Source organism: Littorina saxatilis, linkage group LG6 (genome assembly GCF_037325665.1).
Source record: "Littorina saxatilis isolate snail1 linkage group LG6, US_GU_Lsax_2.0, whole genome shotgun sequence".
In the NCBI taxonomy this organism is placed as follows: domain Eukaryota; kingdom Metazoa; phylum Mollusca; class Gastropoda; order Littorinimorpha; family Littorinidae; genus Littorina; species Littorina saxatilis.
The window spans coordinates 20,783,610-20,803,388 of NC_090250.1; the positions used below are offsets into that span (position 1 = coordinate 20,783,610).

The window sequence follows — 19,779 nt, forward strand, 5'->3', positions numbered from 1 at the left end:
GAATAATAGGCCGTGAAAAGTAGGATATGCGCCGGCCGAAATGGCTGCGATCTGCTGGTCGATGTGAATGCGTGATGTATTGTGTAAACAATTCCATCTCACACGGCATAAATAGATCCCTGCGCCTTGAGTCCGAGTCTGGAGATACGCGCGCGATATAAGACTTCATATATATATATATATGATGATGATGAGGCATGAAGAGCATACATATGTGGTTATTCATAAAATCAAATGCATACTATGCAAGTAATTATAAGTACAAGCTGGTAGCAATCGAACATGTAGCAATAGTACAACAAAAATATGTTCAGAATATACAATGCACAGCATATCTTTGACGTAATACTAAGTGTGGTAAATCAAAACGCGTTAAACTAGGGGGAAAGGCCCTAATTACTGGACGGGCGCCTAATAACGGACACGCGATATCTCAGAAATAGGAGGTCACAACACATTTTTTTTTGCGCGAAACGATTCAGTGATATCCCCTTACACTTCGCACCAAAATAACATGGCGACTGAACGCACGCATTCTGCACGGTAAGTGGTTTTCTGTTTTTCGCACTCTCACTGTAATTTTAGACATTTGTAAACTAAGTGCAGCAAGAAGTTACGACTTTCTAAGATGAATTGATTGGTTGAAGTAGATAGTACATACACTCTATTAGTAAATACCATGCAATACGACATACTCAATGAACGCATTTTTCAACAGCTGCATTGTAACTCCAACTAGTGGGGTTTTCCAAATACCGTCCACCACGTGCGCCCAAATAACGGACTATGTAATATGTGTAATATGTAATAAATATGTGTGTGTGTGTGTGTGTGTGTGTGTGTGTGTGTGTGTGTGTGTGTGTGTGTGTGTGTGTGTGTGTGTGTGTGTGTGTGTGTGTGTGTGTGTGTGTGTGTGTGTGTGTGTGTGTGTAGTTGAACGTGCGGTTAATTCGCTTGACTAAAAATAACGCATAACCCTCTCTCGAGAAAAAGATACATATCTTCATAAAAACTTGCTTTTTGACTGACAAAAGTTGCAAAAACCAACATAATAATTAAATGTAAAAATACATGAACGTTCACGAAAAAGAAAACGGTTGCAATTGTTAATTAAAACATGGTTTCTGCAACTTTTGTTACTCTATTAAGCAGCGAATTTCGTGTCCGGATTTTGGTGACCCCCTGTCCGGATTTAGGCAGTAGGTTTCCCAAAACCGGACAATTTGCCGAAAAATTCAAACCTTAATAACTTTTAAAGTATAACAGATTTTTTCAATTCTCTTTCAACATGAAGATAAAGGTAGGTTAGATCTACAATAATCCGTTTTCAAAATTGCGCTATGTTATATACTTTGTGAGAAAAATGGGTTTAACCTTAAGTGTCCGTTAATTGGGGCCTTTCCCCTACTTAGACATTAAGTGTTTTTTTACACATTTTTAAAAACTTTTTAATGACTTTAAGTGCTTAAAGGATGATGGAAGTGAATTCCAAACTGATGTACCCGAAAAAGCAAGACTGGTCTTATAAAGGTCAATTCGTGGAACCGACCTAATTTAACGTTTACCGCTAACGTTAATTTAACGTTAATTTAACGTTAGCATGCTAACTGGGGTGGGTGTGTGTCTGTTTGTATAAGAGAGAAATAGAGAGAGATAGATAGATAGATAGAGAGAGAGAGAGAGAGAGTGGGTGGGTGTGTGTATGTGCGTGTGCGTAAGTGTATGTGTGGGGGTATGTGTGTTTGTTTGTAAAGGTGTGTATGTCCGTCTGTCTATATGTGCGTATGGGGGTGTGTTTTGTGTGTATGAAGTGTGTGTGAGTGAATGAGTGTGTATGTGTGTACGTGTGTAACTTGGGGTGTGTGTGTGTGTGTGTATGTGTGTGTGTGTGTGTGTTCGTGTGTATGTGTGTTTGAGAGAGAGAGAGAGAGAGAGAGAGACAGACAGACAGACAGACAGACAGACAGACAGAGAGAGACAGAGAGGTTTGTCTTTCGCTGGGGTATGCACTTCTACTTTATTTTTATTTTATTTTATTTTTTGTAAGCCGAAATCAATTGTAAATCGGGCGTGTGAGAATCGCATGCTTGAAAGATGATCTGTTAAATCTAAGTAATAACGACTTAGTGCGATTTCCTGAGATTAAGGTAACCACCCATTCGTTCATCCAAGTGGTCCTGTCCTGCTTAAGAAATAGAGTTCAAATCAGGCGAAGATAAGCACTAACATTCTGTCGCAAAGTTTGCGGGACTTAGAGTTATAGACGTACGTATACGGAACAGGGAACAACAACAACAAGCCATCTCAGTCTCTGACCAGAATCGAATGAAATTTGTGAACAAATGACCAATTAGACGGAAAAGCAAACCCGGATCAGATTCTGTTGCGAATTAAGGTTAAACTGAAGAAGAAGAAAAAATTATGCTGGTTGCAAAAAGCCAAAATGTCATCATCACTTTCCGTCCAAGCGCAAAATCAGCGTCCCCTTGCGGGCCTGCATGTCCTTTGTCAGTATGTGGGCGTTATTTCTTGTGGTCAGGCGTTTGGAGACCGAAGCAAACTTGAGTGCCACCCAAGTGAGTGTGAGCCAATCGCGGGGTCTAATTGGTTGAAATCACGTCAAATCTCAATGTCAACCAATCAGACCCCCGGCTGGCTTCCACCCACTTGGGTGGCACACACTTTCGCTTCGTGCTCCTCGGCCCTGAAGAAGACAACATCCACTCGTGCAGAGTAATACAGGACAAGCGTGAAGCTTCTTCAGCCGTCAAATACAGGAGGGACAGCGAAATAAGGCTATAAAGACAATAATGATTTAAATATAATGCAAGCGTAAGGAAGCGTATATGATGTTTGCCCACATATAAAGTGTGCTAGTGTGCCAATGTGTGTGTGTGTGTGTGTGTGTGTGTGTGCGTGCGTGCGTGCGTGCGTGCGTGCGTGCGTGTCTGTCTGTCTGTCTGTCTGTCTGTCTGTGTGACTGTCTGTCTGTGTGACATGACAAGACTCACCGACTGCAGTTCCACGATGCAATGTAGGCAAAGTTGTCAACACTGTCAACGCCTGTGTAAATCTCAAATACACCTGCATCCGTACCGTTTGTCTGTTGGAAATGGTACAGGTGTCATTTATGGCGGCATCTTCTCAACTTACTTTACACAATCACGGTTACTACGCAGGTTGTCATAACACATTATGAGATTTACCTCTTTTTTCCTGTTCCTCCTTCGTTCTTTCCTTTCTATTTCGTTTACAGATATTTCTGTTCAAAACGCAATCAGCTGAGTTGTATGGTTGGTTTACTTCTCTTCTTTTTCTCCGGCAATAGCAGTCAAAACAGACACAGACACACAGACACACAGACACACAGACAGACAGACAGGCAGACAAACAGACACACACACACACACACACGCACGCACGCACGCACGCACGTACACACACACACACACACCGTCACACACACACACACACACACACACACACATACACATACACATACACACACACACATGCAGTAACACACACTTACACACACACTAACACACACACACTTACACACACACAAGCTAACACTTTAACAAACAAACACAAGCACACATTACCACCACCACCACCATCACCAACACCACCATCCTCCTTCCCCTCCCCCCTCTCCCCCACACTCAGTCACGTGCAGCTGTTAAAGCCCCAATACCACACATATCTTCCAACTTTCAGACCCCTCACCGTTTTAAACAATCCAAACTTGTCATCATCGAAGGGCAACTGCACGTGATGTTTTCGCAACAGAGCCGTTATACCGTTCAGTAGTTTGTCCTCATAGCCCCATAGAAGCTGGTTCACCGTGAGATTGAGGAAGAGATGCTCGCCTAGCTCTTCAAATACAAGCTTCTCAGCTTCAGGTATCCTGTGGTACTCACTTTTCAGCAGTGTCGCCAGCGTCTGAAAAGAAAACGGTGGTCTTTCAGATCGTTTCGCGTTAGATTTTCGGAAATAATAATTCCGTCGGGTGTGCATGTGGACAGGAGCACGTGTTTCCGACACACCCCTCGCTAGTTTTGTTTGTTCGTTCATGGGCGGAAACTCCCACGGCTTTTACGTGTATGACCGTTTTTACCCCGTCATTTAGGCAGCCATACGCCGCTTTTGGAGGAAGCATGCTGGGTATTTTCGTGTTTCTATAATCCACCGAACTCTGACATGTATTACAGGATCTTTTTCGTTGCGTACTTGGTCTTGTGCTTGCGTGTACACACGGGGGGTGTTCGGACACCGAGGAGAGTCTGCACACAAAGTTGACTCTGAGAAATAAATCTCTCGCCGAACGTGGGGACGAACTCACGCTGACAGCGGCCAACTGGATACAAATCCAGCGCGCTACCGACTGAGCTACATCCCCGCCCACCCCTCGCTAGTGATTGGCAAGGTATTCCTTCTGCCACAACCCATACAAACCCTAAGGAGTTATTTTCGGAATTCGTCTATTGAGTCTAACGTCGACTTGTGAAGTCTTTTCATCGAAAATTCAGGGCTTAAGGTTCGTGCAGCCAGCTCCGTGAAGTAGACTTCGCGAAGTTGATCTCCCCCAATTAATTTGAGGGCCATGAAGACCCCTACTTATCTGTACAAGTTAGGGCTTTAAAATAAGGGAGTGCTAGTTCGGATGGCGAATGTTTGTAATCGAAATTCGATTAAAAAAACCCGGATGTTCCAGAGTATTAGTTTTGGAATTGTCTGTTTGCCTGCTTGCTTGCTTTCTTGCTTGTTTGCTCCAATTTAGTCTCTAGAGCAGTGGTCACTGAGATGATCTTACCAAGATGGGCACATTGATGGTGGTGAGAGTATCGGTGTCTGGGCCGACAGACAGGTTCCGGGCGAAGTGGAACCACACCTTCTCTCTGTACGTGATGGTACCTTTGCTTGTGTAACGGACGTCCACTTTTTCTCGCTTCTCCCTGGTAATTGAATACAGAATGTCGTCATCGTCACGGAATTTTGGCGTAACTCGATTCTTGGCGAATTTGATGTTTTTGTGCTTTAGACTAAGTAAATCAGAAATATTCTCTCAAATACAATTGACAATACATGATTTAACATTTAACATTCTTGTATCATTCTATCCATACCCCAGGTACAAATATAAACACTATTGGATAATAAAGATCATCAGTTTTGACCTTCTCACGAAAAGCTGTCTAGAACGAGTTACGCCAAAATTCCATGACGACGTCGATATTTTATTGTTGAGTGAAACCAAGAATTTGCCTTAAAGGCCCACCCCGCCTCACGGGAGGTTAACAGAACGATGACATCTTTCACTAAAACAGCAATAGTAACCTTACGTACACAATCGTAATAGCAATATTGCGGTAGAAAATCAAAAGGGCTTACACTCATTCACACTGAAACACAGACACGCGTAAACAACAAGTTAAAGGGATCAGTCAAAAGAAACGTGCAAGCTAAAACATAAATGTAAGGCCAAAAAAAATAATAGGTGTGGTTACGGTAACATAGCCCCAAAAAATAGGGTAGGTAGGTAGGCAATCACTTTTTTTTTTTTAAACTTTTTTTTCTAATGTGTACAATTTAAACCTACTTGACAGGGAAATAAGTGTGCGACACGGGCGCTTTCGCTTTCATTGCGTTTTTTGCACTCGTTGTTTTTTTTTTTTTTTTTTTTTTTGACAAATGTAATAAAAAGTTATAGGATCGGCCCCTAAAAATAGGGTAGGTCGGGTTACCGTAACCACACCTATTTTTTTTTTAGGCCTAAACAACAAAGCTGGTGAGTACTAGTGCCATATGATTTTTATTTGTTCCAACGTTCATCCTCATGCTATTAAAGCCACACTCCTTCTCGTGAAAACACTGGGTTCGGCTTTCTTTCTTTCTTTATTTGGTGTTTAACGTCGTTTTCAACCATTCAAGGTTATATCGCGACGGGTGGGTTCGGCTCACCATCACAGATGTTGCAAGGCATTTACATGGGATAAGATCATTCTTCCACTTGGACACGAACATACCAAAAATGAATAGCGTAAGTGCTCTCTGTGCACAGAGGAATTCGGTTTTTTTATGAGTTAATTTTGTAAAAGCCACCAATTCCAATGACATTTTGAGAAATGTAATTACTAAGGCCACCAAAAAAAAATAGTCTGTTTACGGTATCCCGACCGACCCTATTTTTTCGCGCGACCCTAGACTTTTTTTTTGGCATTTTTGGGGGGAAAAAAAAAGTCTGTTTTTTGGCAAAATATCTTAAAAATGTTTTTTGGGAGGGAAAAAAAAATCCCGACCTACCGACCCTATTTTTTTTGCCTATGTTACCGTAAACAGACTATTTTTTGTTGTTGGCCTAAATAAAATTTAAATCTTGATTTTTGGTAGGTGACCAAGTGGATGGACGTTCTTATTTCATATCATCAAAGCCTGGCCGGATCTGAGGTGGTGGGACCAGCACGGTTGGCCTAGTGGTAAGGCGTCCGCCCCGTGATCGGGAGGTCGTGGGTTCGAACCCCGGCCGGGTCATACCCAAGACTTTAAAATTGGCAATCTAGTGGCTGCTCCGCCTGGCGTCTGGCATTATGGTGTTAGTGCTAGGACTGGTTGGTCCGGTGTCAGAATAATGTGACTGGGTGAGACATGAAGCCTGTGCTGCGACTTCTGTCTTGTGTGTGGCGTACGTTATACAGTGTCAAAGCAGCACCGCCCTGATATAGCCCTTCGTGGTCGGCTGGGCGTTAAGCAAACAAACAAACAAACAAATTTCATATTATTAAAGCCTGGCCGGATCTGAGGTGGTGAAAGATTGCCTCGTCAGCATTTCGCCAGCGAGGTTCTTGGCAACTTTTGAGATAAGTTCATTATCTGTACCATAACTGTGTGTCTATTTGTCCACTTAAAAGACCACTGGGTCGAAGAACAATAACTGTAACGAACGTTTTTTTGGTCATAAATTGAAAGCTCCAACAACCAACCATTCTTGTTTTTTGATTCTGTGAGCCGAAGTGTTTTCAGGAGAAGGAGTGTGTTCTTAAGACTGGAGGCCATATTTCAAAGTGGTTAAGCTATTTTAAAAGTTATTTTTTTCTGTTATTTCAAGGTTTGCTTTATCAGGAGAAGAAAAACAATAAGAAGAGGGCTTAACGCGCAAATGTATAAGATAACGACTGAAGTTTGAGCATAGGTATTAGACTTGTCCACGCAATCCCTACTAAAGAAATTGTAAGATTATATTACCTGTAGGTGTAGGGTCCGCGCTGTATGAGGACAGGTTTAGCATCCGTGGTGACAACCTCCATGGGGTTGATGACGTCCTGCACCCAGATCTGGTACAACACTGGCATGGGCGGGCTCATCCACTTGCTGTACGCCTCAGTGCCGTTCTGCAGGGGCAGACTCTGCAAGAATGGGTACTATCAGAAGCCTGTCATAATATGTAGTATTTCATCCACTTGTGGTACTATCAGATGGAGGAGCCGTCTATTACAGTGGAACACCCCGTTTAAGAACCCCCCGCCGGCCCCCGCCCCATTTAAGACTTCCTCCTTTTTAAGACCTTACTTTTTCAGATTTTGTGTTCATAACCTCTGTAAATGTACCTCCATTTTAAGACTCCCTCCTTTTTAAGACCTGCTTTTCTCATGTAATTGGAGGTCTTGAAAGGGGCCCGGGTTCCACTGTAATGGAATATTAATGCTTTCTGCGAAGAACAGACTTTAGAATGCAGGCTATAGGGCTAACTATTTGAGATTTTTACCAATGAGTTGTTCTTGTCTGTCTATCACCGATGAGTTGACCTTGTCTACCTAGTACCGTCGCGATATAACCATGAACGGTTGAAAACGACGTTAAACACCAAATAAAGATAAAGAAAGAAAGTCTACCTAGTAGAGTAGTACGGGGTTAAAGGCCCAGGTGAGGTCAAACCGGCGCCCACCACCGATATTAAATCGGAGATGACATGACCGAGCGCGTCACTTCCTGCTTTTCTGACTTCGTTTACCATGCTAAAGGTATCAACAGTGTGCAAAAACGTCGGACAGGAGTCGAGTGTGTGAGGTCTTGAAATAATCATGAAAGTACTCACCTCGTCAACCTTTGAGTGCATGTAGTTGTCAGACACTGGTGGCACCATCGCAATACCGAGAATAATGACCACCACTCCAAACATCCCACAAGAAGCCAGTGCACACAGTTTTACCTTCCGAGACATTACTCCTTTGTTTTTGTTAGTCAACACCGAGTCTCTGGTCGACACTCAACAGTCAGAATGTCTCAAGTTATCTTTTCAGTGGTTGAGACGAGACATTCAGTCACACCGACAGGTAAACATATCATCCTTTCATTAAGCTTCTTACGTTAAATTTTTTTCTTCACTGATTCGCGGTCAAAACTTAAACCGGTGTATACGTACGCTTATCACTACCAAAGACATGTGATCGCCGTATTGTCAGTTGCACCAGTAATTTTATCAGGGCTGACCCAATAATCTCCTGTTTCTACGGGCTTCTGATCAGTGGCTAATTAATATATACCTAAGCCTGTGTTCACAACTGACGATGCATGTGATCGTGTTATTGAACTATTTTATCTTGACTGATTAATTTTATGTTGAAAGGGAGACTCCTTGCATTTTTCTCAGGGCAGCTACTACCGCAGACACAACCGATATTTAATGTGATACAGTGGTACCTCCATTTTAAGACCTACACAAAATCTGAAAATGTAGGTCTTAAAAAGGAGGGAGGTAAATGGGGGTAAATTTACAGAAGTTATGCACAGAAAATCTAAAAAAGCAAGGTCTTAAAATGGGGGTAAATTTACACAGGTTATGCACAGAAAATCTAAAAAACCAAAGGTCGAAAGGTCGCAGGTTCGAATTCGGGCCGGGACGGACACGGGTCAACTTTATGTGCAGACCCAGAGACGGAAGCCATGTCCCACCCCCGTGTCATCACAATGGCACGTAAAAGACCTTGGTCATTCTGCCATAAGTGCAGGTGGCTGAATACACCTAAACACGCAGACACCTGGGTAGCGCGACTCCGTTGCTGCTAGCTTTCCACTGGGAGGAAGCGACCCGAATTTCCCAGCGATGGGACAATAAAGTAATGAGAGGTCTTAAAAGGGGGGAGGTCTTAAATTGGGTGGTCTTAAAAGGGGGGTTCCACTGTAATACGTACACTGCCCCCAGTGTTTGACGCAGTGAACATCGTTGCTAATCGGACAATTCTCAAATGATGTATTCGTAGCCGCAGTGATCGACTGAGCCTTGAGTAGGCTAGTGGGTGCAAAAAACTCGTGTATCAGTGTTGTTGATTTGTTCCTCTGATAACTGACATGTCGCTAAGCTGTTCGGCCGAAAAGGCCAGCGCAGCTGACCGATTTGCTGAACCATACCTTACTTCAATTGACTGACCCTGGGTGGTAAACCAGATCAGACTGACCCTCAGATCCCAGTACACACCGTCACAGGCAGACAAACAGACAGACGTAGAGTAGCACGGGGTTAAACGCCCAGCCGTGAGGTCAAACGCCCACCACCGATATTTCGGTAAACGAAGTCAGAAAAGCAGGAAGTGACGCGCTCGGTCATGTCATCTCCGAAATATCGGTGGGTGGGCGTTTGACCTCACCTGGGCGTTCAAGTTAACCCCGTGCTACTCTACCGGGACGATGGATGTTAACGCCGGACAGGCACGGAGCGGGACAGACAGATAGAAAAACAGAAAGAGCTCAACTGAATAGGCAGCCACAGACAGACGGACGGACGGATGAAAAGGCACTGTACGAAATTAAAGGCATATGTACTCGATGACTATACACGCTAATTGCTTTACCAACAGCTGGAGACATGCTAAATTAAGTTCCCTGCAAAATATTGTGGTCTAGGACCCCTTCAATGTTGAGATATGTTAATTTTCATTTTGATCTGGATCGTCCTATTTATAGATTTGGCAACACATGTAACGTTGATGCAAGGGAGCTGACACCGCGGCTTTGTTGACATCCTCACTTTTTCAGAGGCTAGAACAAGCTGTAATGCATGTATTATGGTCCGCGCATGGTGACATATCGTCATTATATGGTCTTATGGTGCGTTTGACATCGATTATGGGCAAACTACACTTTGTAAACACGGGAGCGCGTACATTATATGCCTTTAAGAAGAACGTCACACAAAAAGAGTAGGGCCTACCTGTCTGTCTGCTTGCCTGCCTGCACATGATGGGGGCCTGTCCGTCCGTCTATCTGTCTGTCAGTCAGCTTCTGTTGTGACCAAAATGACACATTTGGGATGATAATTTATAGTTCCCGGCTTCAGCTCATTCTGCTACGATGATGTTCAGGGGAAGTGTATCCTTAGCGGATTATAACTTTATTCAGTTATTCTGCAGAAAAGACAAATGCTGGAGAAAAACCGTTATTTTCTGCAGCATTTCTGCATAATGTCATCTTTCGCCGAAGCAGCGTTTTTCAGTCTGCAGCAAAACATTTTACTGCAGTAAAATTTAATTCAAGAATGCTGCAGTAAAACGGTGCTGTTGTTTTACTGCAGAAAACCTGTTTACATTTTTTTCTGCAGCATTTTGTACTGGCTCTTGGCGGATTATGACATTATTCAGTTATTCTGGAGAAAAACCGAAATGCTGGAGAAAAACTGTCTTTTCTGCTGCATTTCTGCATAATGTCATCTTTCGCCGAAGCAACGTTTTTTACTGCAGTAAAACAGTTTTTCTGAAGCATAATGTTTACTTGGTTTTCTGCAGCATTATTGCGATCAACTTTTTCTTCAGAATAGTCTGTGACAGTTTTTCTGGAGAAAAACGAACGACCTTGTAAAGTAGCGTTTGTATTCGTCGCCCTCTGGGATAGTATATAGTTTGTTCCGCAGTGTACAGACAAAATACATTCGTGTCACGCACAACTATTGGTAATTCTGGAGTCCATCTCTCGACAGAGGGGGGCTCGCGTGCTCCAACATTATAATGAGCCAATACAAAATGCTGCAGAAAAAGTGTAAACAGATTTTCTGCAGTAAAACAACAGCACCGTTTTACTGCAGCATTCTTGATTTCAATTTCAAGTTACTGCAGTAAAATGGTTTGCTCCAGAAAAACCCGTTGCTTCTGCGAAAGATGACATTATGCAGAAATGCTGCAGAAAAGACAGTTTTTCTGCAGCATTTCTGTTTTTCTGCAGAATAACTGAATAATGCCAAAATGCTGAAGAAAAAGTGTAAACAACATCTCCGTTTTACTGCAGCATTCTTGGTTTCAATTTTACTGCAGAAAAAAACGTTGCTCTCGCGAAAGATGACATTATGCAGAAATGCTGCAGAAACAAACAGTTTTTCTCCAGCATTTCTGTTTTTCTGCAAAATAACTGAATAAAGTCATAATCCGCTAAGGATAGAAGTGGCTTTCGGTTAAAGTGCAGACTGACTGCCTATTGACGAAATCATGGCCGGGGCGGGGAAAATCAAGTAAACTTAGTGGGAAAATTGCATAAACAACGACTAACAACGGCGAACGAACACACACACTGACACACACACACGGCACACACACACACACACACACACACACACACACACACACACACGCGCGCGACACACACACACACGACACACACACCCGGCACACACACACACACACACACACACTGCACACGCATCAGTACACGGCACACACACACCGGCACACACACCCTTTCTTTCTTTCTTTCTTTATTTGGTGTTTAACGTCGTTTTCAACCACGAAGGTTATATCGCGACGAGGGAAAGGGGGGAGATGGGATAGGGGAAAGGGGGGAGATGGGATAGAGCCACTTGTTAAGTGTTTCTTGTTCACAAAAGCACTAATCAAAAAATTGCTCCAGGGGCTTGCAACGTAGTACAATATATGACCTTACTGGGAGAATGCAAGTTTCCAGTACAAAGGACTTAACATTTCTTACATACTGCTTGACTAAAATCTTTACAAACATTGACTATATTCTATACAAGAACCACTTAACAAGGGTTAAAGGAGAAACAGAATCCGTTAGTCGCCTTATACGACATGCCGGGTGCAGAGAAATAAGGATGTGGAAAAGAAGACTGTTGGTAAGTGAAATAAAGGTGATGGATCCAGTCAGGTAGAAATAAGACAACAAGAAAAGAATTGGAAAACTGCAGGGAATAGTAGGGAGAGTTTTCTTGGAAGGAAATATAGGTGAAAGGACTGGTAAGGCAGAAATAAGACAAAAGAAGAGAAGAAACAGAACCGTTAGTCGCCTCTTACGACATGCTGGTTAGCATCGGGTAAATTCTTTCTAGTCCCAACCAATATGGGACTCCCCCTAACCCGCGGGGGGTGGCACACACACCCGGCACACACACACATACACACACACACACACACTGTGGCCGAGTGGTAACGCACTTGCGCTCGGAAGCGAGAGGTTGCGAGTTCGACCCTGGGTCAGGGCGTTAGCAATTTTCTCCCCCCTTTCCTAACCTAGGTGGTGGGTTCAAGTGCTAGTCTTTCGGATGAGACGAAAAACCGAGGTCCCTTCGTTTACACTACATTGGGGGTGTGCACGTTAAAGATCCCACGATTGACAAAAGGGTCTTTCCTGGCAAAATTGTATAGGCATAGATAAAAAATGTCCACCAAAATACCCGTGTGACTTGGAATAATAGGCCGTGAAAAGTAGGATATGCGCCGAAATGGCTGCGATCTGCTGGTCGATGTGAATGCGTAATGTATTGTGTAAAAAATTCCATCTCACACGGCATAAATAGATCCCTGCGCCTCGTTGGAGACAGAGGACATCAGGATCCTCTTCAGTTTGCATACACCCGCAACCGGAGTACTGAAGATGCGATCCTGACCCTCGTCCACAACGTCTCCGCCCACCTGGAGAAACCCTTCTCTTACGCCAGGGTCCTGTTCATCGACTTCAGCAACGCCTTCAACACCATCCAGCCTCATCTCATGATGAGGAAGCTGCTGGAGTTCGACGTCAATCCAGTGCTGATCAGTTGGGTCTTCAGCTTCCTTACGAAGCGAACCCAGCGGGTCCGTATTGGACGACAAGTCTTGTCCGAGGCTGTCGCCACCAATACAGGCGCCCCTCAAGGCTGCGTGCTGTCTCCCACGCTCTTCACGCTGTACACCGCCGACTGTCGCCTCAGGGATCTTGTCAACCTGCTGCTGAAGTTTGCAGACGACACATCCCTGTCAGGTCTCATCCTGAAGAACGACGAATCGGCGTACAGACTCGCCGCGGAGGAGCTGGTGCAGTGGTGCGACGACAACTTCCTGGAGCTCAACGTGAGCAAGACGAAGGAACTCATCATGGACTTCCGACGAACCAAGTCCGCCGTCGACCCCATCATCATCAAGGGCGAACCAGTCGAGATGGTGGATACCTACAAGTATCTGGGCACCATCATCGACAACCAGCTCGACTGGTCGCCAAACGTGGACGCCGTGTGCAAGCGGGCAAACCAGAGGCTCTTCTTCCTGAGGAAGCTGCGGCAGTTCCACGTCGACCCACAGATCCTCCACCTCTTCTACCAGGCGACTATTCAGAGTGTCGTCTCCTTCAACCAGCTCTGCTACCACAGCAGTGCAAAGAAGGGCGACATGGAAAGGTTGGAGAAGATCGTGAAGAGAGCAGGCTCCATCATTGGCTCTGAGCTTCAGCCTCTCAGCACTCAATTTCCGAGTGTGGCGCTGAAGAAGCTGAGCATGATCCGCTCTGACGACCGCCACCCTCTGCACCAGGCGCTCGCATCGTGCGAGCCCACGCGTGAGTCATCACGCCGTTAGTGAGGTGCTGGCGGGCCAGGACGAACCGGATGAGGGACTCGTTCCTCCCGATGGCTGTACGACTCTACAACCAGTCCCATGTATATATGCATGATGATGTATTCTGTGTCGATTGTGAATGTATGGTGGGGTGGGGTGGGGTGGGGGGGTACGATGTAATTTAATGAACGATGATGTACTTGGTGTTTGATAGTGTATGATTGTTTGTTAGTCAGTGTAGATATAGTACGATGTCTGATGTTGTAATGTTTGTGCGTGTGTTATAATGCAATATGTTATGATGTAATGTATGATGATGTATTCGGTGCATGATAGTGGAGGTATGCTTGTTAGTTGTAGATCTAGTACGATGTTTGAGGTTGTAATGTTTGTGCGGGTGTTATAATGCAATATGTAGCCGTATGAGGGTTCCAGTGTGTGAGTTGTACATGGCCGGGTGCTAGAGTGCTGCATGAATGAGTAAGTGCATGTGGAGCTGTATGACTGGGTGAATTGTGGGTTGCGTACGTCCGAGGGGCACATGTAGCCCGTGTCACAGTGTGTCTGAAGTAGTGGGTATGTTGCGTAAGGGTGTGCTGATATTGAACTTCAGTTGTGTTTTGTAAATGTCTATGTATCAGTGTATCATGTCTTGCCACACACATGCCAAATTTCCTTGTATTGATGAGGACAATTATAAAACTTCTTGTATCTTGAAAAAGGTATCTTGAGTCCGAGTCTGGAGATACGCGCGCGATATAAGACTTCATATAACACACTGCACACGCATCAGTACACGGCACACACACACCGGCACACACAGACGGATAAACAAAGAAGGAAGCAGGCCGCGAGGCAAGTAACAACAACAACAACAACAACAACAACAGCAACAACAACAACAACAACAACAACAGCAACAACAACAACTGAAGAAAGAATCAAACAAAGAAACACACACACACACACACACACACACACGCACACACACACACACACACACACACACACACTGCACACACACTGACACACCGGCGCGGCTGACACACACACACTGATACACACACAGAGGCATATTAACGGACACTCTTTGGGGATGACAAGAAGTGTCATTGAATAAGAAACTTTCATGGTTACTTTATTCCGTATGATTTGGATAAAAAGACAGAAAGTTGCGTCCCTTGGCAAGCGTTCCTTAGAGTTATTGTTCTTGAGCCAAAAGGACGATCAGGAAAATGCCGACACCAATAACATTACTCGAGTTTTTCGGGGCGAGCTCAGGAGTTGGGCTCGCCATGCTTCTAAATTTGTCACAGAGGAAGCCTATGAATACAGGTAAGTTGTATTACGTGTAAATTGACTTGATGGACTGATTTTACATGCCGTGTACATCAGTCGTCCTTGAGGTTCTGTTGTCAAGAATGTTGGTTCCCGTGTAGCAGTAGCAACTTTCCATTTGTACTTGAGATAGAATTATGCTTGTTGAAGACAAACACTAGTTACTGCACAAGAAAAAAAATTGTGATAATACCTATATTGTATGTGAAGATGTTATGAAATCATGTTGAGTCAAATGATAGGGTCGTTCTTTTTCTATCAGATAAAACAGCGTGATGCTGGCAAAAGCCAAGTTCTGAGACTTCATGCAGGGGCTAGCTTCACTGTCAAAGTGAAATCATAGAACTTTAATACCATTACAGTGCACCAAATGGCTTTTGACCAATCAATACTGATTCTTGGTGACTCGCTAAGCGTAAGTGCATGTATTGAGAATTTAAGTTTATGATCTAGAGAGCACTGGACTGGTTGCCAGCAAAAAAGCACCGCAGGCAACTTCAGCACTAAATGAAAATAGTGGCACACAGATGGTGTCTAGAGAGGTAATGGAAGTAAAAACCATAATACCACCACTGACCAAGGAACTAACGTTTTCGATTATTATATATGGAATCGACGAGAACGTACAGTTTGCTCGTTGTACACTTTGCTCGTTTTCTAACACAGAAAAGATAAGAAAATGTTTTGCAGGATTCGTACTGACGTTAATTTTTGAGTAAACCTTGCCAATATGACCAAAATGTTTCAGTGAAGGGCTAAGAGAACTTCCAAAAGTCATTATATCAACATTATAGCAGTCTATAGGGATCATTTTTTGGTGAGGAACTTTAGTTTAGACCTCCTGGCCTTTGGACCCTTTAAAGTTCCACTAAGGAGGTCCAAGAACCCCACTAAACATTAAACTTAAAGGCGGGGCTATTCACATACTTATTATGAGTAACAATGGCTGCTAGTACCAGAGTCAAGGGTATATATTGTTTATTATATAAATATATTTATACAGAACTGCAACTGTTATTGTGTTCCGCTTGTTTGTATATATATGCCGTGCCGAATTCGCGGAATCGGCAACATTTTTGCCCATTTCGCAGAATCGACAAAAGGCTGCCTATTACGCGAAATCGGCAGCGTTTTGCCGAAAATGCGTAAAGGCTCCTAAAAATGTGTGCATTTCGCAAAAGTGACAGCCAGTCTGTTACTTTTTTTGTCACCAGAACATTACATTAACATTACTTTACTTCCCTATTTTGGTTTTTATGGTCTGTGTCAAGCACAACTCCGGTAATGCACGAAAAATACACTTTTTGTCATAACTTGCCATTACTTATTGATTATTGCAACATTTATTCATTCGAGTATCTAGCTGTCTAAGTGTGATGATATCCCAGGCATTTGAGAACTTTAAAGCCAAAAACGGGCTGCTGATTTCGCAAAATCGGCACATTTTACCAGCCTTTGCGCGTTTTCAGCAAAACGCTGCCGATTTCGCGTAATGGGCAGCATTTTGCCGATTACGTGAAATGGGCAAAAATGTTGCCGATTCCGCGAATTCGGCAATTCCGTGAATTCGGCACGACATACATACAAGCGAAACACAAAAACAGTTGCAGTTCAGTTCGCGAATTTGGCAATTACGTGAATTCGGCATGACATATACATTTATTTGTATTAATATGTACTTTATATATATTTTTCCCCCTTTATTTTCAGGCCTCTACAAGCATGCTGCTTTAGCTGCAGTTGGATACTTCTGTGGTCAAAGTGCAGAGACATATTACAAGCGGAAAGAGAGGGAAACACTTTTGATCCTGGAGGATTATGTCCGTCGACATCCAGAAGACTTTCCTGATGAAGGTATGTTTATTTCAATTTTTTCTCACCGTTTTGTTTTTGATTTTTGAGTGATGTTCTTTTCTTTTCCTTGACTTGCTGTGCTGGTTACGTGTATATTTTAAGTCTGAGAGAAGTTGCATTGGTGATTTGCTTAGTACACTTTCTACCATTTTGAGAGTTTTTTAGACAGGGATGGGAGATAAGACTCAATACCTGAAGAGCCCCAACACACCAGTGAAGTGTTTGAAAATGGTGTAATCTGATAAGGGAAAGACAAAACAAGCAAATAATAAAAAGAATAAAGAGGGGTGAGAAGGAATAACTGAATGTTGAAAACTGGATTCTGATTTAAGTGGCACCCCCCGCGGGTTAGGGGGAAGAATTTACCTGATGCTCCCCAGCATGTCGTAAGAGGCGACTAACGGATTCTGTTTCTCCTTTTACCCTTGTTAAGTGTTTCTTGTATAGGATATAGTCAATGTTTGTAAAGATTTTAGTCAAGCAGTATGTAAGAAATGTTAAGTCCTTTGTACTGGAAACTTGCATTCTCCCAGTAAGGTCATATATTGTACTACGTTGCAAGCCCCTGGAGCAATTTTTTGATTAGTGCTATTGTGAACAAGAAACAATTAACAAGTGGCTCTATCCCCCCCCCCCCCCCCCCCTTTCCCCGTCGCAATATAACCTTGAACGGTTGAAAACGACGTTAAACACCAAATAAAGAAAGAAAGATTTAAGTGGCGTGCTTCTTTTGCTCCTATATTTGCGCTCCTTACTTTTTTGGGCATACATTTCTGTTTTGCAATTGTGTTTCTTGTTATCACCACAGACACCCAGCCTCTCATCTCCCATTCTGTTGATCAGCAGAAATTAGTATTATGCAGTGCTGTGATATTATATCGCAAGAAACACCAGTTAATGGAAAAATGCAGTTTATCCCTATTATAAACTATAAAATTGTGAGATATTTGTCTGAATATAACGCTTGCATCCCTGTTACTGTTATGTTATTGTTTTGTTCCAACCATTTTATCTCTTATTATTTTTCAGGCCCCAAGACGTATGGTGATGTCCTGTTGAAGTGGTACCCTGTGAGGTGAATCATGAGGACCAAGGACACCGAGTATAGTCGCTTCATATTCAATGTTTTGCTGTTCTGTGAGAGACTGTTTTGTTTTCAAATGCTTGTGGATCGTTTATTTGTAGATTAAAATAATGTGTTACAAAAGATTTGAATTGTGTGTGTGTAAAATTCAGTTGGAGTGAGGTTTTCTTTTGTCTTGATATCACATAGACAAACACACCACCGACTCAGTTGGACAAGCACCATGCAGGTACTAAATTAATGTCCATATTTAAGTGTGTGTTTTAAATTGCTGCTGGGAAACGACAAATTTAAATACATATATATATATACACCTATGTAATATGTATACAAAATTGTCCAAAAACACAAGGAAACTGTTTAAGAAAAGAGTATTTTATTCTCTGTGGATATACAGTGATAAACAAAACAAACCTTTAATAGCTACTGACACAGCTACCAGGAAGCCCGGCAAAGCATTCTAGCTGTGCAAAGATTCATCGTGGGGAAGGGTAAACAAGTTGTGAAAGTATCAATACATTTAAAAAATCTGTGAATGGAACTTAGTTGTAATGAAAATGAATGCACTGCATTTTTTTCACCAAGACAGGTTCGCCGAATCCAGACGGCTGAGTAAGACTTGACACATTGCGTAAAGATATCTTTCTATTAGATTGTGCAAATTGTGTCTACAGCTGGTGGCCGGCTTTCGATCGCTTGCAAATGCAGGGATGGGAATTATCCGCCAAACGGCGGATTTCCGCTTTTTTTTTTTAATTTTCCGCCGAAAAAAATCGCATTTCCGCTTTTTTTCCTCAGCAAAATTTTTTATTTTTTTATTTTTTTAAAGTGAAAATGGCGTATATGCGATCGGTGATTGTTTTTTCGTGAAAAAAAGTCGGATTTCCGCCGTTTTTTTTTAAATTTTTGCAGTAGAAATTCCTCTTTTTTCGTATTTTAGTGCGAAATATGTAGTGTTTTACTTTTAGTGTACCCCCCCCCCCCCCCCCAAGTCATCAAAAAATATTTCCTCTTTTTTCCTTAATTTTCAGCCGTTTTTACAATTTTTAATTCCCATGCCTGAAATGACAGCAGGAATAGCACAGTTAACAGGAAAGTGCTATTTTTCTGTCTTCTTTTGAATTTTGTTTGTTTATTTGTTGCTTAACGTCCAGCCGACTACGCAGAGCCATATCAGGACGAGGAAGGGGGGGGTGAAGGGGGCCACTTGTCAAGCGATTCCTGTTTACAAATGCACTAACCCATTACTTGTGTCCCAGCAGGCTTTAGTAAAACTAAATTAATACCTACTGGAAGATTACCAGTTTCCAGTATGTTAAAATAGGCTTAACCTATCTACTGCTGGACTTACATCAGAACACTAACAGATTAAACTATACATGAATCGCGAGACAAGCGGCAAGAGAAGAGATTTTTGGAAAAAATACAGGTGAATGAGCAAGAAGGCAGAAAAAAGAAAAGAATTCATGAAGAAAAAGAGAGCATGACAGGAAAGAGGAACCAAAAATCTACCTAACAGCAAACTAGAAAGCTCCTGCGGTTCCAAAAACAGGAGGGGCCTTTAATTTCATAACCACAGTGCCCCACTGCGGGAAAAAAAACCAGTACCCTCACCTGAAACTTTAACTCTTATGTAAGGCACTTTATTTTGAAATGGTAATTACCATCCAAAAAAACTGTTGCATGAAAGCAAAA

General features: G+C 42.8%; 3 protein-coding genes and 1 long non-coding RNA gene across 4 annotated transcripts in view; 1 reads left to right on the forward strand and 3 right to left on the reverse strand.

The window, feature by feature from the left end:
- The window catches only part of LOC138968722 (lysosome membrane protein 2-like), a 23,837-nt gene extending 15,256 nt beyond the window's left edge, over window positions 1–8,581 (reverse strand). Inside the window, exons 1-5 of the mRNA XM_070341356.1 lie at window positions 8,096–8,581; window positions 7,246–7,406; window positions 4,817–4,958; window positions 3,730–3,945; window positions 3,012–3,103 (exon numbers count right to left, since the gene is read on the reverse strand). Of these exons, the coding sequence (XP_070197457.1) occupies window positions 3,012–3,103; window positions 3,730–3,945; window positions 4,817–4,958; window positions 7,246–7,406; window positions 8,096–8,221 (737 nt within the window). The 5' untranslated portion in view covers window positions 8,222–8,581. The remainder of the gene's footprint in view (window positions 1–3,011; window positions 3,104–3,729; window positions 3,946–4,816; window positions 4,959–7,245; window positions 7,407–8,095) is intronic.
- LOC138968738 (folate receptor gamma-like) overlaps window positions 1–19,779 on the reverse strand; it is a 376,265-nt gene that overhangs the window by 341,946 nt on the left and 14,540 nt on the right. The gene's annotated exons all lie outside the window — the stretch shown is intronic.
- Window positions 1–19,779, reverse strand: part of LOC138968740 (uncharacterized) — a 330,336-nt gene that overhangs the window by 286,661 nt on the left and 23,896 nt on the right. The gene's annotated exons all lie outside the window — the stretch shown is intronic.
- LOC138968739 (NADH dehydrogenase [ubiquinone] 1 subunit C2-like) lies at window positions 14,989–18,209 on the forward strand. Its single transcript, XM_070341373.1, has 3 exons — window positions 14,989–15,143; window positions 16,857–17,000; window positions 18,030–18,209. The coding sequence occupies exons 1-3, from the start codon at window positions 15,044–15,046 to the stop codon at window positions 18,077–18,079; spliced, it is 294 nt and encodes a 97-aa protein (XP_070197474.1). The 5' UTR covers window positions 14,989–15,043; the 3' UTR covers window positions 18,080–18,209.